We start from the raw sequence: 26,477 nt of genomic DNA, 5'->3' as shown, positions 1-26,477 counted from the left end.
TTATACACACAAGCACATCCCACCTTCAGTCTGGATCGTGTGCAACAGCCCTGGCTTGATCCCTTCCCTCATTAGTGTCTGTATTGTACAACATGCAACACTTATCCTCTGGCTTTTATCTCCATTATCACACTAAGGTTAGGCTTTGAGTTTAAGGGCAAGTATTTAGGAAAAGGCAACAAATTTTATAAGTGACTGATGCATAGAGAGTTTCTGTGAAATGTTTATAGCTATTTGAAAAATAAATATTGGCTTCACTGTTTCCTTGGTTTTCTTAATGCAAAATTAAGTTTAAAAAATGCCAAAATGAGTTATGTGGCACTAAGACCTTGGTAGAAAAATATAAACAGACTATTAAAACATATTTCAACTCCCTTGGCATCATTTGTGGCCAACAAACAGTCATCTGTGAGTGAAAGGTTAACTGACTGTCACCCATTTATGATCCAAGTCCTTTCCTGGTGCCACACTGACCAGGCTAACAGTGCTCAGCATGTTTTACATGCCTTTTTCACCCTAAAAACCCAGGTCATGACCTAATAAGAGCTGTGACTCACAATAATGACTCATTTGGTTCAAATGGCATTGAGGTAGGTGCAAAGAAGTTTTACTTCAGTGCAGCTGAATTATAATTCTAAATAAAAGAAAACCAAACATGAACAGTGCACATGCACTTGGGTCAAGAGTTTTGAGCTGTTCCAGCACTGATTTTAAATTGAAAACACTTCAGCCTCCAGGATCTGTTGAAACAGAAGACTGGAGACCAAACTCTGTATGGTACCAGGCACTTTTCTTTCTTTTTCTAATTAGGCTTTCATTGTTTTTCAGTACCTCCTTCTTGCAGATCTTTGCAGACCAACCAACCAATGAAAACTTCACTGTATTGGATATCACAATAAGTTTGTGTTCTGACATTCAAAGTTTTTATCAGTTGGAAGGTTTATGCAAATTAGGAGCTCTTCAGACATGGTGTATACCTCTGCTTTGTGGTGTAACTCATCTGCTGCATTGCTGCTGTGGATCAAATAATGAATAATATCTCTTTTTATTACCATTACCTTAGAGATAGAGACAGCTAAATCAAGTACTCATTTGATAGGACAAAAATCCCAAATCTCAAATCCAAGAGAACAAGAAACCTAAAGATTGGTGCAATAAATGACTACTGAAAAATCTGGGATGATCCCTTTGCCAGATTCTCTTCAGGCCCCACAGGTACACTTTACTCTTTGACTCATGAAAGAAGGAAACTCACAAAATATACCACACCACTTTGCTGGTATTTGCTGAAAATATAGTGAATCAGTGCAGAAAGTGTTCTCAGGATCAAGCTCTAGAAATGTTGCCAGTAGAGCTGTTTAATGATAAAAGGATGGGGAAAAGCCACTGGCATTCGTTGGCTGGGAAGCTGGTAACAGATTTCAGAGACTTTAACCATGTACATTCTAGATTAAATAGGGGTCACTCTAAGACTTTCTGCTTGTGTTTTTCCAGCAGATGAAAGCTTGCTCTGTCAGTTCTCTCTGAGCAGACATGAGCTCATTCTGCCCACACTCTATCCCCGCTGGAAGCTGAACTGTCACAATAAGCGCGACACTGAGCCTACTCACAGGCAGGGTATTTTAGCTTGGGCTCAAAGCCACATGGACAGGTCTACCAGGCTTCTGCTTCGCTCAGAGAGTGGGCAGAGAGTCAGCAGCTATGGGAGCACACAGAGCCCACACTCTTTGAGGGGGCCTCAGGTCCCATTCTTGGCCTCTGCATTGTGGAGATCTAAGTTTGAATGCTTGGCTCATGGTGACAATTGTGGACATTTCAGAAAACTTTGCAAGCAGCATTTTCTTTTTAATCTGGAGATATTGTCACTAATACTAAATAAATTCATCATAATCTTATAAGCATTTAGGGGTCAACTTCACTTTGATGGAAATCTTGGTCATCCACAGGAAGAATATAATTTTTCTCATTGAAGTCAGAGACACATCCCATTTTTTGTACTCAGATTTTCTACCTTTCAAGACTGGCATTTGGAAGTGTCATTTTTTCAGTTTTTTTTTTAGATCAAAGTTATGGGAAGAATAATGTCTGGGTTAAATATCTTGAACTGGACCTGAATTTGATCCTGAAAATGTACTGCATTTTATGCTTGCACAGATAATAGTGGAGAGAATTATGCAACCAGGAAATCTTCATTAAAGAAACTTTTCCAACACAGAAATGTTTTCTAACTGTGAATTTTACTGTGAGATTTTTTTTCTCATTCTGCATTTTACTTTTGAATTTGTTTTTCTACTTGCACACTTAAGATAGATGCATTATGCTGCAATTCTAAATTTTCTGCATATCAGTGATCAACAAACATTAATGAAACTCTAAATTTTCAACTGTGATGCTGTATCTATCTGCAACATTTGACGTGTCCTTACATATATCCATTACACTTTGTACACAAATTTTCACTATGCTAATCTACATTCTGAAAATTAGTATACGTTGCAAGGGTTTTCACACTTACATTATAAAAGAATTTAGTGGATTCAAACAGTGAAAAATTTCCAAGAGCACACAACTTCTAATTAAGAAAATTATTGTAACAATAAAAATAATTATTATATTATTAATTTTTTATAGAAATTGAGGTAAATATCAAATCACCTAAGTCCCTGTGATGGATAGTCTGAATTTAAAAACCACATGACCTTGGAGATGTCTGAATATTCTACAAAGAACAGTTTTGACATTAAAAAATTCCTTGTGGGTGGCAAATATCCAGAAGAGCCTCAGCTACACAAGATCCTTTTATTCAGGAGCTGTTTCATGTCAAAAGCCAGTGGAGACGAAAAAACAATGTTAATGACTTCTATATCAAAATCTACACCAACAAAAACAGTACTTTTTAGCTCTTGGTAGATGCTTTGATGCAAGTTGTTTAAAGAAATGCAGTTATTTTTGGTGTTATTACTGGTAGAAGTGGGAGCTCATACACTGGGGACAGTGAAGTCCATTCAGCATAGGATTTGATGTATTTTGTTAAAATACTTGTTTGAAATTCTTTCATAATGTAAATGTAGAGGTGGCGTAAAGCAATAAAGGCTTAAAAGAAAGTAACACTTTGCAAGAAGACTGACATTGTAGATAGTGAAGATGATGAAAACAAAAGGAAAATAGTAATTTTAAATTAGAGAAGCAAAAGAAGAGGTCAATATTATGTTAAAGCCTGTGCAGCTTTCTGTTAGGTGCCACAACACACTCTGTCTTCCCCTGTTAGCTGAGACAGACCTTGTGGAATCTGCACTGAACTACAATATGTAAAAAGGAGATCACTACTGAGTTTCCTCTGATAATTTTTCTGCCAATACTTACATTCATTAAAGAGTTCTCTCAGACCTCAGATTCATGTACCTGTGCAGCAAGTACCTAGCCCTCATGTACCTAATGTACCTAGCCCTCAGCAAGGATTTCATAACACTGTTCTGTCTAGAATTACATTGTTCTCACATAAATCTACTCTTTTTTTTTTTTTTTTTTTTTTTAAGATTCTTCACTGGGTAGTAAGTGGTCGAGCTACTAGTTGCTGTTACTCTCAACTTTTCATGTAATAATTTACTGACCTGAGTGACTACTACCCACCACATCAGAGTTAGGTTTTTATGGACTCAGCAAGAGAAAGGTTTAAAACCAAAAAATCTCCCTCAGCATGCCATAACCAGCAACATGTGTCCTGCTGCAAATAAATTACTCAAGATTCACTGAGCCTCAAAGAGAGTACAAATGTGTGTAGCAGAACAGTATCCACTGGTTCATAACATAATTACATAATTTAATAAAAACCTATTTAATTCAAAATAAGACATGGACCAGGGAGCGTAATAGAAATCCCTCTTGCACTTCATTGACAAGGGACCTGGTACCTATTCATTCACTGAGCAGTGAATTCATCCCTGCACAGTGTCAGGGATTCATGAGGAGCCTGTTCCCTGGCAGCAGGGATTGCTGCTTTCTCTTGGGAAGCAATAGCTATGGTCTGGATACCTCTGGCAAATGAATGCATTAGCCCAAGGCATTTCATTTCTTTCCTAAGACAAGGCATTGTCTCCTACCTTCAGGCTGTGGGCTGTGAACTGTCAGGGGATATAAATGGATGCCTTGCTATTTTCAGAATTTCCTAATGGTTAACTCTAGGCAGCTCTGTGCTCTGCATGTTGCCTGATTTGGCTTCTGTCTGAGCAGCTTATCTCTCCCCAGGCATGCACAGAGAATCGAGTGTCTCAGATAGGGTCCTGCAGTCTGCTCCTAGGGCTCAACAGCTTTAATGTTAGCGCTGAAAAATCTTTATCTCACCTACCTGTAGGAAAACATGTGAATAATCACTTAAATTCATTAAATCTAGGATGATGTCTAAGACTAAAAAATAGTTACAAAATATTCTTTATTTTTGCCTCAAGTTTGAATTGATGTTTTTCTTTCATTGTAGATAAGCTTTATGGGAAAATAAGATACTTTTGTTCTTGCTCATATATTTTCCGTTTCTTAAAAAAGTTTAGGAGTCTGGAGGAGGAGATAATGTCATGCCCACTGTGTTCCATAGTGATAGCTGTGGTGGAACATATTGGAAAACAAGCTCCTCTTTCAGTTAAGTGGCTGAAAAGCCCTAAAATGCCAAAGGAAGGAAAAGATTCTAGAATCACAAGAGCAAAATCAAACTTAATTACTGAAAGTCTCATACTGATGTCCTATAAAAACTATTGGAAGGTGGGTTCTGCAGGCACGTGAAACTGAATATAAGGAGAATTATCCAGTGTTGATGAAGGAAATATATCAATTTGGAGAGAAGGTATTTGAAAATTAACCTGTTAAGGGAAAAGGATAGAGAAAATCAAGACTGAAGACATCATCAATTTAGAGACAGCTTGGAAGACCTAATAATAAAAATAGATAACAGATATCTACCTATTATTGATGAATAAATAGATACACCAAAATGGTTAGGCATTGTCACATCAAATTCTGAATGTGACTTATACTGGAGGCATTGCCTTCCTCCCTGGAAACAAGGCTGCTGTACCACCAACAGTATATATCTAGTAAAGCTTGTACATTGGTGCTTTTCTGAAATCTTAAGGAAATAATTTCCTTGTGTTTATGGAATACCAACGCTGATTTCCTTCCATGCCCTAGATACTGGTTCATTTAGGAGTTCTAGTGATAATGTCTGATAAATTGTACAATCTTTGAGGTCCCTTTGCATATATTAACCCTTTCAAGTATTTAGTAAATAATATAATAAAATAATAGAATCATAGAACACCTAGGGTTGGAAGGAACTTTGAAGGTCATCTAGTCAAAGCTTCCACTCCAGTGAGGAGGAACATCTTCAATTAAATCAGGTTGCTCAGAGCTCTGTCCCACCTCACCTGGAATTTTCCAGAGGGCATCACTAATTTGAGAAACCTGTTCCAGTATTTCACTAGCTCATTGTAAAATCTTTCTTCCTTAAGCCTAGTCTGAATTTATCCTCTTTCAGTTTAAAATCATTATCCCTTGTCTTATGGCAACAGGCCCTATAACAACTGTCCCAACCTTTCTTATGAGCCCCTTCTAATTACTGGAAAACTTCTCTAAGGTTTCCTGGAGCCTTCTCCAGGCTCAACAACCCCAAGTCTCTCAGACTTTCTTCACAGGAGAGGCATTTAAGCCCTATGATATTTTTCATGGCCCTCCTCTGGATCTGCTCCAACAGGTCAATGTCTTGTGCTCTGAGGGATTCAGAGATTAATGAAGTATACCAGATGAGGTCTCACCAGAGCAGAGCAGAGGAGCAGAATCCCCTCCCTTGCCCTGACACACCTCCCTGGCCACACTGCATTTGATGCAGCCCAGGACACGTTTTGCTTTCTGGGCTGCAAGTGCACATTGCTGGGCCACGTCCAGCTTCTCACCCCCCCAGAACCCCCAGGGCCTTGTCTTGTGGGCTGCTCCTGATCTGTTCATCCCCCAGCCTGTGTTGATATTGGGTCTTGCCCTGATCCAGGTCCAGAACCTTCCTTTCAGATCAGGATCTTCACCTGACTGCCATGACTTTTCAAATATCACAGAGTGGCTTGGCAACTCCATCAGCCCATTCCCTCAGGACTCTGGGATGCATCTTGTCAGGTGTCATAGACTAATGTATGTTCAGGTTCTTCAGATGGTCACAAAACTGATCTTCTCTAACAGTAGGAAGGACTTTTCTCCCTCAGTCCCCTTTTTGTGGTACATCTGCCCAAGAGCTGTGGGAACAGACATTGCCAGTGAAGACTGAGGCCAAAGAAATTTGTTGAGTACCTCAGCTTTCTTTTCATCTCTTGTTACCAGTTTTGTCTTACACATGGGGAAGAGTATACTTTATTTGACTTACTTTCTCTTGCTGACACACCTGTAGAAGCCCTTCTCATGATTCATTTCATCCCTTGCAATTTCATCCCTATATAACCAGGCAGCATACCTATACTTTTTCCAGGATATCTGGCTGTGCTTCCAGTGCCTGTACATTTCTTTCTTACCCTTTAGTTTGACCAGCAAGTCTCAACTTAGCCATGGTGCTCTCTTGCCTGTCTTCACCTGTGGATTTCTTGCACCTGTGGATTACTGGATCTTGAATTTTATGTGAAGTGTCCTGAAAGATCTATCAGTCTGTTCTGCTCCCTTTTGCAGAGGACACATTCCCAGGGGCTCCTATTAATTAATTATTTGACTGGAGGTTTCTTTCCTAAAATTCAGGGTCTGACTTTACTCTTTGCCTGACCCATATCTCTCAGGATGCAAACTCCACCAATGCATGAGCAACCTGGTCTAGAGGGAAGTCTCCCTGTCTTTGATAGTGGGTTGGAACTAAATGATCTTTAAGGTTTCTTTCAGCCCAAACCATTCTATGATTCTGTGATTCTTTGACCACTGAAGTACAGGCTGCTTCCGATCTTGATGTCAGTGATTATCTGGCTCACTTTTGATGGTGACCATCATCCATCCTCTCTGGTAGGGTTGCTTATTACCTGGCCTAAGAAGTTATACTCCATGCACTTTAGAAGTCTCCTGGATTGTCTACAGCTCAGTATGATAATTTTTCAGGAGGTGTTGGAGTGACTGAAGTCTCCCAGCAGGACAAGAGCCTGTAAGTGCAATGGCTCCCATGGCTAGAGCAAGAAGACTTGTCATTGGCTTTCTTTGATCAAGTGGCCTGGAGCAGACACCAACAACCAGCCTCCCTTTGTTGCCTCAGTCTCCAATTCTTAACTTTAAGGTTTCAACCTGTTTGTGGCTGTTCCTCAGAAAAAACTCTTTGTAGGGTATCCATTTATTGATGTAGAGGGCAAAGCCTCCACCCCTCCTTCCTTGCCTGTCCCTTCTGAGCAGCCTGTGGTCCCTGATAGCCACTCTCTAGTCAGGGGATTCATCCCACCAAGTTTCAGTAGTGGCAAGTAGGTCTTGGTTTCCAAGTGGCACAGTGGCTTCCAGCTCCTGTCTGTTGCCCATGCTGTGTGCACAGGGCTGTCAGCTGTGCCACCTTCTTAGAAGAACAGCCCTTAATCCTTTTGAGACATTTCAGTGGCATTTCTCTTTTGGCTTCTGTTACCTCAGGAGCTCCTGGCTCAACTTCAGAAGATGCACTGCACTGCAGAGTAGCCAGCATGTCTCAATGCATTCTCATTAGATTCCATAACAAAAGAGAGGGCAACCTCTGTTCCTGCTCCACAGTAGTCACAGCTATTGTATATTAAACTATAAATTATTTAATGAAGTTAGAAGTGGGAAATGATTAGCTGTGGATGGATAGTGTATATTGGGATTTACATGGATTAAGATTTTTTTTTAATTAATAAATTCCATGAGCGTATTTACATCAACTTTCAGTCAGAGAAATTGTTATATTTAATTTCTGCTTACATTTAGAGATACTGCATGAACTGCCAGTGAATTTTTGTCACTGATATGATATAGGAACACTGGAATGTTTCCAGAAAGACCTCTGGTTAATGGGCATTGGATTGAATCCTTGCACTTCAGGCTTCATAGAATATTATTGGATTTACAGTATTTTTAAAAAAAAACCAAATTATTTAAGCCAGATATTTATATATGTACACATAAAAATGTTAAGCATTTTTATCCATATTATTGATTTTAAACCACTGATTGGTAAAAATATTTTTATGTCATAGAAATTATGCATACCACAGATACCATTCTGTCTGTTAATAGGATTTTACATGGATATTCCCCCTGAAGTAGATTTGCAAATTGAATTTCAGCTTCCAGAGAAAAGTGAATACGTACAGGCTTTTTGCGTTTTTGCAACATGACTATTTAAAAAATTATTCTGTAATTTTCAAATTTGGCAAGAAAAGTACTGAGTTCTGGGAATAGAAGGTCCCAAGAGGTTTTGTGTTTATTTTTTCACTTTGCTACAGATTTCCTATATATCTTCCTCTGTACTTTCCCTTCCCCATTTGAGAAAAGACTTAATAGATCCTTCAAAGTTTTACTGTGATACAAATCACACAGAAGAAGTTAAGTAAACAGCTCAAAAATTTACAAGTCAGATTGATCCCCTATTTTATCTAAAAAACTCAAGTGACACAAGAAGAAAATATTACTTATACAGCTGCATCACTAAAAAGCCTGGGTAATAACAAGAACCACACCAACATTTAAAAATGGGATTTTGTACACCAAGGAAGTGATAGTGGCCTATTTTTATCCTGTTTTCTGAAAGAGCAATACTACGTAGAATATGTTTTTAAATTAAAGATACATAAAACCATCTGTCCCCATAAAATTTTAATAATTATTTTACTATCTATTACAGAATTTTTAGCACTAAAATTTTAAAGACTGTACAAATTAATATATTTTTCTCTATTTTACAGAAAGATAGTGAGGATTTTTGCAAGAAATTCCATCATTAGTTCAACAATGGTATAAATAGCCTCAACCTTAAAAAAAGAAAATTCTAAGATGAACATTATATCAAGGCTTCTTGCAGCAGACTGCCTGACTTGTCTATGAAAACAGAGAGAAATAATACTACTGCTGTAACTAAAAATACAAACTTTTAATCAAACAAGAGCTAAAAGTCCAATATTCTACTCAGTGAATTGAAAACTCTCTTCTACCAGGTCCCATAAACTTTACCAATTCTTAGTTTGCTTTCAACAGCTGATCTTGTTTCCTAAAGAAAAGCCTGGAGAGACAGAGGGTATTGGAAAGCTTGGAAACTGTCACCTAGATTTACAGGGCTTGGAAGATCATGTCAGCAGTTTGAAGTGATTTTAATAATTTTAATAACTACCTCTCCTCTTTTCAACAAATTTCATCAACTTGTTCCTCTGAGGACCCACACACCTGACTCTTCCCTACATGACTATCATTGCCCTGTCAACAAGTCTCTTGTGCTCCTGATGGATCCATGCTCTCTCCACTTTCTCATGAGGTTTTGTAATCACTTTCTCATGCGTGTTCCAATATAGAATCTCTTCTTCATTTTAACTACCACTTAAGGTCAGCCACCACCTTAAGTCCAAACTGACTCATAGAATTTAGGACGTTCTCTGTCCACCACCAGTTTTCACCTACATCAATCCCAAAGTCTTGCTCATCTGAGTAGAGCTATCTGATCATTTAATCATATTTCTCCATGGACAGGACCAAAGTTTGTGAATCATTACAGCAATAGCAAATTTTTCTAACTAAAAGAATGATTAAATACCAGAGTATATTGTTTTAGGGAGATGACTGTCTATTAAACTTCTCTAATGGTTATGAAGTAAAAATAGCTCAGACAATTAAAAAATGCAATTCCCCCTTTCTTCATCCCTTGCTTTGCTTGGAAGTGCTTCTGCTGTATCATGAGTAGAAAAAAACAGATGTATCTTCAGGCTGAAATTATTACTGTTCAAAATTCAGCATCAATATATCTGTTTTCATAAACTAATATGCAGGATTATGAATTGTGGTGCCTGAAATCCTAACACATGGTTACTATTCCCATCCAGTTTTGGAGGATCTGAGGGCATGGGTCAGAGCAGCAGTGTATCATAGCTGTACATATCCAAAGAACATTAAACAATGTCAAGTGGGCTAGGCAGAGTATACACAGGAAAAGAGGAGAGGTCGTGTGTCTTTCAGGATTCTCTTTCAACTCATGTTTTTATAGTTCTATAAATAATTCCTAATTATATTAAGAAACACTGCATTAAATGGGAGATCTGCAAGATCTGGCTCTTACTGCATGAGATTTTACTTGCCACAGTCTAAGTTGCAAAGAGTCTGACAGAGATATTTTCATCATATTTACAGATAGTTTCTGTGTAATCATCTGGTCTAGATAAGAGACCTAAGGATGTTCTAAAGACGTAAATCACTTAGATGCTTTTATTAAAGATTTCACATGTGGTACAACATTTGATTTTCTGTTTCAGTTATCATTTATCATTATACATTTACTAATTCAGTAACCATCTTCTCATCTCAACCTTCTTCCCACTCATCATCTGGGATAAATAGATTTTATTCTGATTTCCCAGAAAACCTCTTGGAGCTGTCTCATTTTGAAAGAGGAACAAGTATATTTGAACTTACATGTGTTCAGCATTACTCTCTTTAATAATAGATTCTTCAGACTAATAAAAAGTAGTAAAGAGAATACAAAAAGCCCAGAGAAAAAACAGAACCCTTCTGAAATCACCAACTGGGAGTTATCCAGACTGAATTGAATTTTGCGTAATGTTGAGGCTGGATTTTGGAGGAACAACATGAAAATGATTTTTAATATTTTCTCAAGCAGATTTTATCACTTCATGGTCTTTTTCTTTTTCTTTTTCTTTTTCTTTTCTCCTTTTTCTTTTCTTTTTTAACTGTATTTGGGCATAAGACCTGGAACCTTTTTTTTTCACATCTTCCAAATATAAAAGGTACTGCTATAACAAAATTAAAGATGTTCCATTTCTTGAGATTTTCTTTTCATTTCAGTGCCCTTTTTCAATTTCAGATTTTCTTGATCCACTTCCTATACCAGCTTAGAAACTTGTCTCTTTACTGGTTACTATTACTTAGTGAACTTTGGTTATTTGAAACTAATGTGAATCTAGCCAGTGTACAACTACATATTTTTGCTAACAGAAACAACATTTAATGTGGGCTGTTATAAGAAACAAGCTCCCAAAATAAGACAGCATCTGTTTTGTTTGGCAAAATTATTTCAAATAACAGTAACTAAAGTTTTGAAAAGGTGTGCTGTTCTGTATTTGAGGTATTGAAAGCAAACATGGCAAATGCCTGAAAGCTGGGAAGGAAAGGTGCTGGGAGCAGGAGTTTGGGAATTGTGGTTTTCAGCTTCAGAGGAATCATTTAAATCCTTAATGGCAGCTTCTCAGATAAAGGGAAAACAGCATTCTCTGAAGGGTGGCCAGCTGTTTAGTACTCAATAATTAGGTTTTTATTCAGCCAGCCTTCTGGAATTGCTGCTATCACAGATAGTGATGCTGGCAAGCAAAATAAAGAGTTTTATGTTGTAGAGTGCATTCCTGTAAAAAATTATAGAGTAGCCCAACTTAATTTTGGTTTGAAAAATATCTGTTGGGCATATATTTGTCCAGACTAAGCACTAGTGCATTTGTCAAGCATGAAAAACAGTTTAGACTTGCATGTGGCTTACACATCATTATTTCCAGAGCTATCACCATGTTACTCAGCTATTTTCTTTAAATATTCCAATATACCCGAATAAAAATAATAGAGGAATTAATCTGAAACCCAAAGGGCCAACAGAGATGGACTTTTTTACTTATTTATGTTTTCATCTTCGTTTATTTTAGAAAAATATGAATGAAACTTATTTCCCATTTCCTCAACAGAAGAGCTTCAGTTGCACCATAAGAGGTGTGAGTAAATCTCATTCTGGCCTTCATTTACACTATAGAATAGGACAGGAGCCAAAAGTGAAGTCAACAGCTTCCAGTCAAATTCCCTTTGATTTTTGCGAAAAAGTGGCTTTGACATGGGTAGCAGAATTTATGCCTGTTACTCAACATTAAACTCTTTGAGGCCTGTATGCCTCCTCTGATTTAATTTCTACAGACTTGAATTATATCTCTTTTGGTTTTCTTGATCAGCAAGAATAATTTACATGGATCTGTTTTACATTTTTTTCCAATGTCAGAAAATGTTATTTACATTGCAAAAGATCTCCCTTTTTTATAATGAAAGTGGGTTCCCTTCCCTTCCCTTCCCTTCCCTTCCCTTCCCTTCCCTTCCCTTCCCTTCCCTTCCCTTCCCTTCCCTTCCCTTCCCTTCCCTTCCCTTCCCTTCCCTTCCCTTCCCTTCCCTTCCCTTCCCTTCCCTTCCTTTCTTTTGAAACATAACAACATAATTGTCTTGCTATTTGCCATGAATAAACACTGAGGATTCCTGAAAAATAAATCCTCACTAAACACGAACTTAAACACGAACTTTAACATGTAACATTTTCAACAGCCTTCCAACTCCCCAACAATACATGTTGTCCTTAGTTCAGAATGAATACAAGCTAAAAAGACCCTAGTTTTTTTAGCAAATTCAGTGATTTTAATTCATCCCCAGAACAGTACTTTCCTCTGATTCATCATAAATTTTTGGGCTATGTATAACTGCCCTTCAACATTTTTCTTCATTTGACAAGGAATTGTCTCATCTTTTCCTTTTGAACAACTTCTACCAGTGTTTAAGACCCTACTTTTATGCTGCTCTTTTTATGTTTTATATAAATCTTTCTAGCCTCTCTTTTGAGCAATTCCTTTACTTATATCTATTCTTTGACTAAAACTACCTCAGAATAGGTGCTCCACCTTTCCTGGTGTGGGGCAATGTCTTTCCACGGGCAGTGCCGGGCACAGCACTTCTGGAGGCAGTTGGGGATAGACCTGTCCATTGTGTGCAGAGGGACAGCCCTTGCTTTCTGCAGGAGCTAAACTCCTACTGATTGCTTCTACAGGTGTCCTCTGCTCTTGTACACCACTCACTGCTGTGCCCCAGAGGGCAGGGGCACTGCTCAGTGTCCCACCTGGGCACAGCCCTGTCAACAGAAAGAGCAAATTGCTCTCACCTCCATTTCACTGGGGACCCGGGGGGAGGGAGGCAGTCAGCATTTTTGAGAATCATATTACTTGAATTTGAAGATCGGAATACCAACCTAATTTCACATGCCTTGAATGTTTGATTTTACAATGCAATGTATCTGTTTCTCTCCTGAGTTTTCTCTCCTGAGTCTTGGGCTAATTAGATGTGCTGTAATAAATAATTGGATATTTTTATGGATTTCATTTTCTTTTTCTAGCATTTTACTGTCTCCTCAGATGAAGCAATGATTTAAAAATTGTATAAATGATGACTTAGGTTATCCACATTTCTTGTGTCTTCAAGTTGTTACTTTTTTTTTTTAATAAACTTTTATCTTAAAACAAAGTATGGGAGAAAAATATTATTAAGAAAAGGTTTTGTGTTTAATTTCCTCAAAATAAGATCCACTATTCTCTTTTTCCTCTTAATTTACACTAATTTTTTAGTTTGAAAATATCAGATGGTTTAACAGCATTTTTGGTCTTTTATTCCCATGTCCATTGTTTCAGACTTCTGCTTCTGAGGTAGACATCTTTCAGTTTTTAATGAAGACTCCAAATCTTTTTTCTATTCAATCAATTTTGAGTTCTGAATATAAAAGTCATACAGTTTTTAGCAGTTCTATCAAACAATACAATTAATAGGTTCCTTTTTCTCAGATATGTTACATTTACTCTATCCTTCCATCACTGAGAAATCTGATTTCTGTTTTGTTTTTACGGTATTTATCCACTTTTGATAAAAATCAGCATCATATCGTTGCCCTTTCTCATATTTGACAAGTTAGCAATGAACAATATTTATCACTCAGCAGAGTTAAAAGAATTTCAATAGATTCTTACCTGTAATTCTGTTTTTCATTTCCTATGTGAAATCTGTCATATTGTGAATATGCTCGGTTTCCTTCCCAGTCCATTAATTCAATTCTTAGAGAATATTGCCTCTGACTTGTTATTGCAAAGATAAATTCATTTCCCAGCCAATGTTCACCTGTTGGGCTACCAAAACCCTAGAAAAAATTGGCAAAATAACTAGATGTAATTACTGTAATTGATAAAGCCTATATACAATAATAAAACCATCATTATATTTTACCTGTGCATTCTAATTACTGGTCAGAGCTTTCTTTGCTCCACTTTGGTGGTCTCTAAAATGATTCTACTAATATATTTGATGTAGGAATGTCATGCAGTTCAACTGCTGTTTGCAAGGGCAGCTGAGGTTATCAACTGGAAATCATGTTACAGGTCCATGATATCAATAGTGTGATGCTGTATTTGCACATGCTTCAGTGGGAATACTTGACATAACAATATTCTATAATGCATTCAATATGGTGTTAAACCTTGTTATCTAGCTCTTCTTCTAGTCAACTTGCTCTCCTCACATTTCATATGTTCAGGTGATCTTATTTCTGGTTAAACAAAGGATATCATTCACAAACATGAAAAAATAATAATGAAAGAAAAAGTATAATTAATTTTCAAAACCAGACATATGTTTTCCTAGACATATGCTTTTATACATCTTCCAGGTTTTAAAGTTGTTTAAATTGTAGTGAATATTTTACTACATTAAATGTAATGTTTTATTAAATGTCATTAACTTATTTACTATATATATATATATATATATATATATATATATATATATATATATATAAAATGTATATATTTTAAGCTATTGGCTCATACCTGAGAACTCTTCAGCCCATTTTAAATTTTTCTTTGTTTTTCCTCTTTAAAAAGTAAAATTTATTTTCAACTATAGTATTTACTTGTGAAGAACTATTCCAACATGACTGTGCCTATTCATATTTCGTAAGATGGGAAAAATGGGAACCAGAAATCTCCTGATTTGCTTACAGTGGCATGCTGGGGGTGTTTTAGAAGATCCTGTGAAAATTTCCTAGTCAAATTAAATGAAAGATTGGATTATTTCCAGAAAGCACATATTTTTTAAAGGGGTTAAAATCAAGAGACTTCCTTGGGACTAAAGGTTAGATAATGAGAAATGTGTCTGTGAGACACATGGGCAAGACATCGATCTTCTCTCTATATAATGTTTCAGTCACTCCTTACATGAGATGAAAACACTGAAAGTAGAGCTCTCTCTCTTTTTTCTTTATTGTATTGCTGTGGCTCCAGCCCTGGCTAGTTGTGTCTCTGGAGGATGAAATCTTGCCTTCCCAGTGGCCATGTGGTAGCACAGGTAATATTCACTCAGGCAATGCATAGGTATATCAGCTGCAAACTTCTAAAGTAAATTAATTTTAAAAAGTTAAGAAGCTTAAAAGTTTGACTGGTCCAAAAAATAAAAATGGAGGAAACTCTCGTTGTTCCTAGAGAGAGAGAATTACCATAGAAAGTACTTTACTCAGGATGTATTTTTGTTTATACAACCCCACCTAAGCATATATTTGGTGATTGACTGATAGTAGAGGCTGAGAAGACAAGCCAAGTTTGGGTATGCTGAACTGACTAACTTATATTTTGAATAAGCATCTCTGCCTTTTAACTCAGAGACCATCAAGAGATACCCATGGACAAAGTGTTTCATCTGCAAGAGCTGAAATTCAGTAGTCTGTGGCAAGTCCCAAAGAAGTCTCAGACTGAAATGTGAGAACACACTATTAGTTGGCTTTTCTTTTCCTGCATGTTATTTCATGATATCCTCTTTCTCCAGTAGACTATTTCCGATAGAAATCTCTGTAAATACTGGTTGTAGGTAATACTGGTGATATCCTGCTTTGAACCCATCAGTCTTCCAGTGTGAGCTGCTGCTCCTCAAGTTTTCCCATTATGATGCTTTCTCTTATTTCTCACTTGCTGCTTTGATGGCATTCACATTCATATTTGACTTCATACAGTGTTCCTAAAACACAAAAAGACTTATTCCTCACCTGTATAAACCCTGTCTACAGCTTTCTGTAGTTATCACTGTTTTCTGGCTTTGATTCTTTCCATCTTCTTGCCTTGTCTTTCTACCCTTGACTGTCCCACCTGGTGTCTCCTGTTCCAGTAACCTTGGCAATGTCATACTAGGGCAGTTAGTGGTTTGTCTCTGACATATTTCACCACTGGTCACTGTCACTCATCTCAGAGTAAGGTAAAATATGCTCTGCATAGACTACCTACCAGGAGGTTTGTCTCCCTAAAATCCAGAAAGAAGAAGTAGAACATTGTTTTTCAGATATCTGTCAAATTAGGTTTTCTTGGAGTTTACATGGTTTCTTATTCACAAAAGTATTATTATTATTATTATTATTATTATTATTATTATTATTATTATTCACAAAAGTAGTAGTAGTAGTAGTAGTAGTAGTAGTAGTAGTAGTAGTAGTAGTAGTAGTAGTAGTAGTACTATATCTTTAAGTGAAGATTATCAGAAAATTCTTTCTCCCTTTTTCCCAGTGCAGGAAAAATGAGGGGACTCCCCTTTGAACTGTTGTCTATTGAATTATGTATATCTTATCTCATTTAGATTACAGACTATTCAGGATGTAATATATGTAGTGTTTTAACATTATATGATCCCTTATGTGTTTTATAGAAACTCCAGACACCAAATATAATTTTTTTCTGAAATAATGATTTTTATCCTTCAAATTTTCACCTCCTTCTCCCTTTTTATATGTATTATTGCACTAAGATGAAAATCTATCACTAAGTGGTTTACTCTCTTGACCAGAGAAAAGGAACAAAAGAAACAGTAGTAACAGGGAACAAAAGAAATATAAAAAGAAATATTAAAAATTATGAGGAAATCCCCCACACTAGTTATGAAAAAGGGAATCCTACTATCAAGAGCTACAGTAATAAAACTCAGATTAGAAATTCCTAGAACAAGATCATTTTTTTTCCTAGACAGAAGTAACTTCTTTTTAAACAAACTACTTGCTTTTATGAAAAGAAAACCAAGGAAGTAAGTAAGTGAGATATAAAACATTTCTCTGAAGGAAGGAATGTTCCAAAGGAGAAGCAATGTGCTTTATTAAACACCTAATATGGCTTGAAAGATATAAACAAACAAACAGGCACTCAAAGCTTTCATAGATGTAAACCAGAGAGGAGCAGTACATTTCTGTTAAGCATAGAGCTGGCAGCAATTTCTTCAAGTATAATTTTATTATGCCAAACTCAACTGTTTCCAACCTGTATTTAGTCTGCAGTTTACTGCCTCTACTTCAGAGCTGAACAAGGACTTGCATGCATCCTGTTTTTCCCAGATACTTTGTCTGACTTAATAACTACACAGCTCTCCTTGTTTATATCTTACTTAGACTGTCTCTACCACAAGAACACTACTACTTTGACAGATATGTAAACTTTTGTGTGCAGAAGAAAATGGCATAATATTAGCCAAAAAAAACCCTGAAAAACATGATTTAATTTTGTGTTTCCATTCCCAACCCTGAGGCTGGCAAAGAAAATGGTTCCTGGTTCTTTTGATTTACCTTCAGAATCCTTAGCTTTCAAAGAACATTTCAGAATTTTGTCTTCAAATACAAATTATTTTTTTCTTGTCTCAGTTAGAAAACTTAGGAAAACAAACTTGTGTAATTGGTATGCCCACCTGTCCTATATATTTGTGAAATACTTTTTGAACACTTTTGAGGTTTGGATAAAAATCACACCAACTTGAAGTTCAGTAAGGTTTCAGAGAACTGGTGTCTGTGATGAGTTCCTGCTGGCAGAAATGCTGGAGGAGAAGCTCAGCAGTTGCCTATTCCAATTGCTACAAGCAGACACAGAGCAGCCAGCCAAGTACAGATGCTGAGCAAATATTGCCTAAGAGATTCTTACACATCTGGGAGAGATTGAGGGACATAAAAGGGGAACTTGAGCTCTTACCATGGAGAATCCTAGAAAATAATAGGGTTTCAGAAGATTATTAATAATAAGAATGGGACTTCTATGTGGGACACAAAACAGCAAAGCAGACCTCACTAATTTTGATGTTCATGGGAGAATTCAGTAATTGTTTGGTAATTAAAATCCAGTAATGAAAAATAAGCATTTTAGCTAGCAGACCATTTGGGTTTATACTGCTGCTCAGATCTATGGGGCCCCAAGTGATAAGGTGCCTAAAGCCTTGCCTAAGACCATGCTTGTCATTTATGGATTGATGCCTAAAATTTAGGACAAGAAATTTGGTTTTGAGAATGCCTTAGGGCAGTGTTAAAAGTTAACATTGAAGTGACCTATTTCAGGCCCATAGTTGTTATTAAATATATTTGTTTCCCAGTACATATAGACATTTTCAACAAACATTTTGGGTTTTGCATTCAAATAGTTATAGCAAATGCTTCCAGAATTATTTGTGTTAAAGTTTAGTGCCTAAACTCAAGGAATTACATGAGGTGATCCAAGTCATCCTCAGCTATCAATCCACTAGGAAAAGGAACATCTGTATTTCATGAATGTGTTTGCAGTTAACTACATTTTAAGACTCTCTGAAACCCAGTGGGTCTTAAACACTGTTCTAAAATTGCATTTTAAATGACTAAGAGACTATTTTGTCATTATCTTTCCATATTTTGTTCATGATATGTTTCCAAATAAAGAGATTAATTCTTTAAACTCTACATTTTATTCCAAAATTCTCAAATTTTCTTTTCCCTAGAAATTTGCATAATAATTTGGGATGGCTGGCAAATCAGTGTCTTTAAGTTCCCAAAAGAGTGCTTAATGTAATAGGAAAAGATCAGTAATTTCCAAAGGTTCTCATCACTCTCCTTCATTTTCCTCACTAGCACTCTATGGAAGCTGGGAGAATATAGCGGGGAAATATGCTTACATTTTCATAATATGTTTTCTTATCTCTCCACTATTAGTCACAAAAAGGATACACAAATGTTTGCACTGATCCAGCACAGATTATTATAATGCTTCATTTTATTCTTCACAAACAGAAAAAAAACTACTTTTGCTGCTGAAAATTGCACTAAGATCATATTTTGGCAAAGGCTGATGTGAAATAAGACATAAAAATCACAAACAATAAGAAAATTCTTTTATCCAGGTTTTGTCATTGAGAAATAATAAAGTAATTTTTTATACTACATTAGAGCAGATTGTTCTTGTTAATGTGATAGAATTTGTTTTCAGAGAAAAAATAAAACAATACGGAACTTTACTGACAAATGAGAATCCATTTTTGTAGTTGGATGAAGCCAAGAGGTTTTCTGTTTCTATATAACTATAGAATAAATTCTGTAAATTCTGACATAATGCTCGACTGCTATGTAAAAATAAAGAAAGATTTTTTTTGTTTTTTATATGGATTAAAGTACTTAGAACTAGGAATCAAAAATAAAAGCACATGATTGTATAATATTTATTCTAGATGACATCTGACTTCTACATCATCTCATTTTCAACTTCAATTTGGTTATTAACGGAGTCTAAACTACTAAAGCAGTCAAGTACAAAGAAACAGAATTCAGTACTGGTTTTAAAAATGCCCTTAAGAATTTAAAAAGTTGATACTTATTCAAAAATAATAAGTTGGGTGCAAAAGAATTTTATTAGCTTTGGCAAAATCTGTGAGGGTATTCTGCCTGAATCATGTTGCTCCAAGTTCATTAAACAATTATCTCTCTTACTTTATTTATTTTGCCTGATAATACTCACAGGAAGCTTTGACTTTTTATAGACAAAATAAATTGAAACCAGACACAGCCAATATATCCGATGGGTTCATCTTCTGTCAGACAATTCAGTGAATAAAGCAGATAATAATTCAGTGTTTTACAGCAGCAGTGACATCCCAGAAGCCATAAAGAATATTCAGCTCCTTTTGCTTTAGCTGAGATCATGGAATGGATATTGTTTAAGATAATTTCCAAAAAATTTTTCCATACTTCTTTTGTAGATTTTCATTCCCATCACATTATATTATTCATTCTTTTATTTTAAATAAAGATTTGGTTTATAGAAATTACTTCCATTTCCTCAGACAATATATGTTTTAATTAATGTTACATACAAGAATATTGGAAAACAATTCTAAATATTCAGATTTTTTCTCCTAGGAAGTACCAACACATATTTGATGGCAAGTTTTAAAAATATATTTAGATTGAAGCCAGATACCTTCTCAAAAGATTAAAAAAAAAACTAAGCTATTATCAGTTTAAGTAAAGAACTAAATATCTGTATAATCTGCCTGAAAATCTTGTTTGTAATCTGCAGCAATTCAGTCTGTTGCACTTCATTCTAGACTCAGTATATTAGTAGAAATACAGAAATTAGGTTCACTTTTTACTTTTTCCTTCTCAAGCACACACAGTATCAGTAGCAGCAAAGTTCCCAATGAATAAAAATCACAGTGACAGAATGAAGTGCAAACCTCACACAAAGGTTACCTCTGGCTGGGCAAGGGGCCCAAAACAGCTCAGTTGTCTACAAATATTTCCTACAAATATCCAGGACATCTTCCTCTAATATCTGAGTTGGACTCTTAGGTATTAATCAGGAACATCTTCCAGGCCTGGATTTCAATCTAACTTCGTTACTTTGTAACCGAAAATAGAAGAGTACTTCTTATTGAGATAAATTGCATTGAGAGCCTTTATCCCTAACCACCTTTTTCACTGTAGGACCAGTGGATCCTAGGAATGCACAGACACTTAGTGTGGCTTCTAGTAAGAGCATCCCAGGGACATGGGTATGTATTAAAGAAAAGAAAATTCTTTTTTTGTGGTCTAAGAAAAATTAATTTTGAGGTTTCTGATATCTGACTCATTATTAGCAAAGAAGTAAATGGTAAGTTTTAGGGCTAAATATACAAAATGTAAGAAAAATATCTAGAAAAGGTATTTTTGGTCATTTCAGACAAAAAGAAAAACTTTTGGGGTGTAGGACTTAATTCTCTTCTTGAAATACACTGATTAAGTAGCAAAATGAACATGGCTAGGAGGACAGATGCTACAGCAAAGACCAAAAGTTTGTGAGTTTGAGAAAGGACTTGAGTTTCAGTCACATAATCTGTCTAAATAGAGCATCAAATTTATGGATTGTTTTTGAATCTCATGCTTGGGCTCAGCTTGTAGTCTAAACAGCTGAACAGGAATAGAAGCTGACTGACATCAGAGTCAAAAAGTTATACTTCTAATTTGACACGAGTCCCAAAGCTAAGAGCTGCTCCACTAAATTCCAAATGGAGCAGATCATACAGGAGAAGAGAAATGCTGTTCCACAATGAGAGCACACAACTGCTATTTGGGAAGACCTCTGCTACAATTCTACTATATTTTCAAGTCACAGATTTTAAAACCAACCTCACTGAAACTCACCTGACTCTTCTAATATAGCATTTTCATCTTGTGGTTAGAACACTTCTTTAATGACTTTAGTCTTTCTCATGGTGCTCTACAAGAGGCTTTTGGCATAACTAAGCTAGATCTTGTTATCATTATATAAAATTTATTAATTAAATGTCTTTGGAATACCACCTGAGTCTTATCAGTACGAATTAATGCTGTTAAATTGAAGCACTAGTGGCAAAGCAGCACAAGCATATGTCCATGTGTCAACAGAGCTCTGGAAACTGATGTTATCCAGTGATGTTTGCATAGGAAAGACTGTGCTGAGTATAATACATTTAAAAAACACATCTGTGCTCCAACACAAAATTGTGTTTAATTTCACATCCAAAAATTTTCTCCAAAATAAAGAGGATGCTTCTTTTTGTAGTAACATCTCTGGTGCCCAATATGGTGTTCCAACTCTCTCTGAGACAAATATTGTTTCATTCTTGTTCCCTTACATAATTCTGTTGAAGCTTACACTGTAGATTAAGCCTTGGTCAGGACCAGAAGAGTTTAATGAGCATGTTTTCATAAAACAAAGTATGGTCTCTCACCACTTCAATATCATGTGTATTTCTACTGGACACACTGGATTTAGATCGCAGGAGAGCAGAGAAAATGCTGTGTCTTTTCATAGCACTGATGAAAGTAACAATTATCTGAGTAACTGCTGCAGTCAGAACAGACTTTTCATTACAGCAGCATGATATGCCATTCTTTATCACAGAAGGGTGGGTCTCTGTGAAAGGCGTTACTCACATAATATCTTAATACACATTCCACTCACCAAAAATCATTTCCTTATATCCAACTCACTTGGAAAATGTGTGAAAAAACCAAATTATTTCCATATTATCTACCCCAGTCCCTTGAAGACAATTGTCTATTTTCAGATGTAAGAAACATATGACCTTGAAGCATACTATCATAAGTAATGAATTTATTGCTATATGTTACAAAATTATTCACATCTTGAGTGTGCCTTTTAATCATAACTCAGTCTTATAAGCCATTCATTCAATACATTCATTCAAGACCACCCCTACTCCCAACTTGTCTGGTTTGTTTACACTACAGAAATATAACTTCTGTCTTTTCCAAGGTCACACATTCCCTAGTTTTTTCTTTTCTCACAGGTACACCCTGTTCTCAAATCCTTCATTTTGCAGAAGGGACCATGCTGCTATTTCGAGGCACTTCATTAACTGCATCATGCTACTGACAGGGAAAAAACACAAAGCCATCTCTGCTGAAGAAATTATGGGATTAATCTCCAGCTAGTAGCTAGATGAATAGATGTAGTACAGATAGCTTTATCAAGGCTCTTTTCCTTTCAGAAATTTTTGTATTCCTTTCCTACTCCAAGGTTATCTACAAAATGCTTGCCTAGGTTCTTTGAACCAGTATTTCTGTCCCTCACAAGTGTTTCACTAAGATACAGGGGGAAGAAGAATCTGTGAAAAGTGCTTTGAAACTTTCCTGTGCAAACAGTGAAACTGTCTCAGCTCTAACACCAAAGTAGCCCTATGCCAGCTGTCATTTGAGAACAGCCCATTACCTGCCACTGCTTGGGTATTTTCTGTGCATGTTATTTGAGTCAGACCAAAAATACTCTAAAATTTAGGGATGATCTTTTGTCACAAGACGTTTTTGAAGAACAATTTTTTGTTCTCTCTCTCTTTTTCCCCCTCTTTTAAAGAACACAGGAGTACATCTATCAATGCAAGTGTGAAGATTTCATGATCGCAACAATGCAGAACATACCTTAAATAGTTATAGTCCTGGAAAAAGATTAAAATTCATTCAGAATACCTAGCTTTAAAAAAAAGTGAGAATTATGAAAGATATTGTTCCCACAGTATGGGCTTTCAAATTATGAGTATTTTTTTTTCTGTCAAGAACATTCTCCTCAGCCAAGCCATATGGTTTATGTAATTTTTGCTTAAAATCCCACCCACATCTGAAGTTATTTTGCACTAAGATAGTGGAACCAGAATCAATAAGCTTACACACACAATTCTAAAAGGTGCTTTATTCATTTTTATGTAGTCATTGTCTCACTTGAAAAAGAAAGCAATGAACATAATGTTCTAATTATTGAAATGGGTCAGAGCTCTGTCTGTAATTATTTGATTCATCAAGTATTTGGGTATAAAATATAACATGAGCACTATTTGTAAATGGATACAACTACAACAGAGAGAATTATCCATCATCAGTTAATGCACCAAGAGGGAACTGCATCAGCTTGAGTTTTTGTCTCTTTGTTTAAGATAAATACAATATAAATGGTGGTGAATACCTATTTTGAATGAGAAAAATGTGCACGTTAACATTGCTACTGAAGCAATATGGAAAAAAAAAGTCAGAGTTTAAAAGCAAGAAAGGTGGGCAGGGAGAATTAGATTTTGAAACTTGAACTAAAACTTTCACAAGAGAAATTAAAATTTTAAGCCCTAAAGTCCTACAACAGGTGCAGACCACAAAATGAATTAGGAGGCCATATTCTAAAACAGAAGCTGAACAGTTTGCAAATACAAATTGAATGTAAGTAACATCTGGAAGTTTTCAGAATGAACTGAACAAAGACACTGAAAAATAAAATCTTTATTGGAATGGTAGCTCTTCTGTATCATTCAGGCATGTAAGACTTACAAAGACTAGTGAGATGACAACATGAGGTGACCAGCGACCTTACTGTCACAAACAAGAAATCTTCCAGGAAATAGGTAAACCCTCTGTCCAACCTAAAGCTTACTCTCAGAGGTAGACTGTGGGAAGTAAAAAAAAAGGTGTAAAAACCATCGTGTCTATAAAGAAATTAGAGACATTGAGTCCAAAGATGTGTTCAGCTGTCCTTTAAGTTAGCAGAAGACACAGACCTCCAGACTTGTTACAATAGCTTAAATTTACTGAGGCTCAGAGGAAAGTCAGGCTATTCCAGATAACACAATGTAAATTCCCAATAGAATTGCATCCAAAAACACTTCCCGAGAAAGTTCCACATGGTGACTACCTCCGTGGTCTGGCTCTCAGTGTGTGAAGAATTTAAGCCACAGAAGAACATAAATTATCCTGCTCTGGTGTCATACCATGTATGCACTATGGAGATAGCCATCAATTTGACCCAACAGCTTTACAGAAAAAAGAAAAAAAAGAAACTGCAACAGGAATGGAAGTGGTTTTGTAGATATGTTCTTCAGGCACACACAAATGCTACTGATGACTTCTGAAACAATTGGCAGCAGACTTGTTTTAAGCACTGAACTGTTGTTGGACTCTTAGATATTAATCAGGAACATGAAATTAAATGAATGTGAAATTTAGTGCTGAACGTCATTCTTGCCTCAAAGAAACCAAAAGAAAAAACAGCTGCTGGTCAGGAAGGTAGGAAGTGGTTGCCATATAGCTTAGAAATTCATCTTTGTGTGTACTATGTACAAGGGATCCTAATCTAGCTCATGACATGAATGATTAAAAGTGATAGGTTTTTTTTCATCAGGGAGTGGAAAGCAGCAATTAAGGCATAGAGTACAATTAAATACTGGCATGCAAGAAAAAAACTGGCCAGGAAAAAGGTTGCTGTGAGCCAGCTAAGGCACGTAATTTCAAATATCTATTGAGAGTTTTTCTCAAATGAGAGAAAGCAGGAAAATTTACATGAGGAAACTCCCAACGGACTCACTCAACCCCAAAGAAGGTCCCCTAGGAAACTCATAGTGAATGTTGGGCTCACAAGTGTGGAATAAATTTAGAGAATTTCATGGGAATTATTAAACTAGACATGCTAGAAGGCTAGAGAATAGGGAATTCAATACTCCATCACCTAATTTGGCAAAAATGGAGACAGTCACTGGGAAAGGTGCATTCATCCAAGAACTGAAAACTGGAAAATGATCAAGAAGTCTTGACAGCCAAGTTAGCACATGAGCTAACCATTTACTAAGATTTGATTATTGCTAATAACTGCCTAATAAATGCCAAAAACTGCATCTTGGACAGAAAGCTTGTAGAAAACCCCCTTCTAAAGGGTCTTGGGTTTGCAGATGGCAAACAATAATTTTTAAGTGATATTCCCCTCTAGAGATCAAAACTCTTAGTAGTGTTTTACATTTACATTTACTCAGGCAAGAAAATAGGAAAAATGCTTGAAATATGCTTCAGGGTGATCTCACCTGCCATTAAAGAAATTATTTGTTATTCCACTTCAATTTTCTCTGATAAGCAACAAACAGTATAACAGAAAATGCATTGCAAAATGCAAAACAGATGTAGTAGATACTGATAAGGAAAGGATGGAAGAATGAACTTATGGGGTTTTCTCTAAATTTATTCCAATTAGTATTGAATGCACAAAACTCAAATGGCCCAAGAGAGTTCTTGGTCAGAAATGAATTCTTAGAAACAAAGGTAAAAATTACACTGCACACCCTAAGACTAACAAGAAAATTGGAGGATACTGGGAACATATGCCCCTAAGCAAGAAGATACATAACCAACCTTGCACAACAGTGAATCTACAGAAAAGGTTATGCACTCATTAGCTGTTGTTTTAGATACAAAAGAAGGTCTTACTTTATTTTCCAGATTGGAGGCTGAATGCAAGTGGAAACAGAGGAAAAAAAAACACAGGAGGAAAAATTAGTACCACTATTGCACTATCACCAACTGTATGGCAATTTATGTATGAATGGAGTTGTATACTTCCTACTCAAAAGATTTATGGCTACTCTACCTCTCACTTAACCTGTTTACTGTACTGGTGTCCAGAACAGAACTGAAATGCTTCCATGTAAGCTGAAGACACCAGCATGAAACTGCATTAAAGACAAGGAGTGCCTCCCTGCTGTCAGTGACTCCTGTAACCCAGCAGTGCTGTCACCCTTGCAGAGACTGCTCCCTTCCCAAGGAAGCTGCTGTAAGGATCTGTTTAGAGCCAGAGCATATGTGCAGTGTCCTCCTGACACTGTAACAGCCAATAACTTGTGGGGCCTTTAGCAGCAGTGCAGGCTGGTGGCCTGAATTCCTGTCC

The 26,477-nt window shown here is 36.3% G+C and overlaps 1 protein-coding gene across 1 annotated transcript in view; it reads right to left on the bottom strand.

Moving 5' to 3' along the window:
• The window catches only part of ANGPT1 (angiopoietin 1), a 152,900-nt gene that overhangs the window by 22,542 nt on the left and 103,881 nt on the right, over positions 1–26,477 (bottom strand). Inside the window, exon 7 of the mRNA XM_054635521.2 lies at positions 13,974–14,140. Within this exon, the coding sequence (XP_054491496.2) occupies positions 13,974–14,140 (167 nt within the window). The remainder of the gene's footprint in view (positions 1–13,973; positions 14,141–26,477) is intronic.

Source organism: Agelaius phoeniceus, chromosome 1 (assembly GCF_051311805.1).
Source record: "Agelaius phoeniceus isolate bAgePho1 chromosome 1, bAgePho1.hap1, whole genome shotgun sequence".
NCBI lineage: Eukaryota > Metazoa > Chordata > Aves > Passeriformes > Icteridae > Agelaius > Agelaius phoeniceus.
The sequence above is the reverse complement of the archived record's forward strand: the minus strand, read 5'-3'. Positions and strand labels throughout refer to the sequence as shown.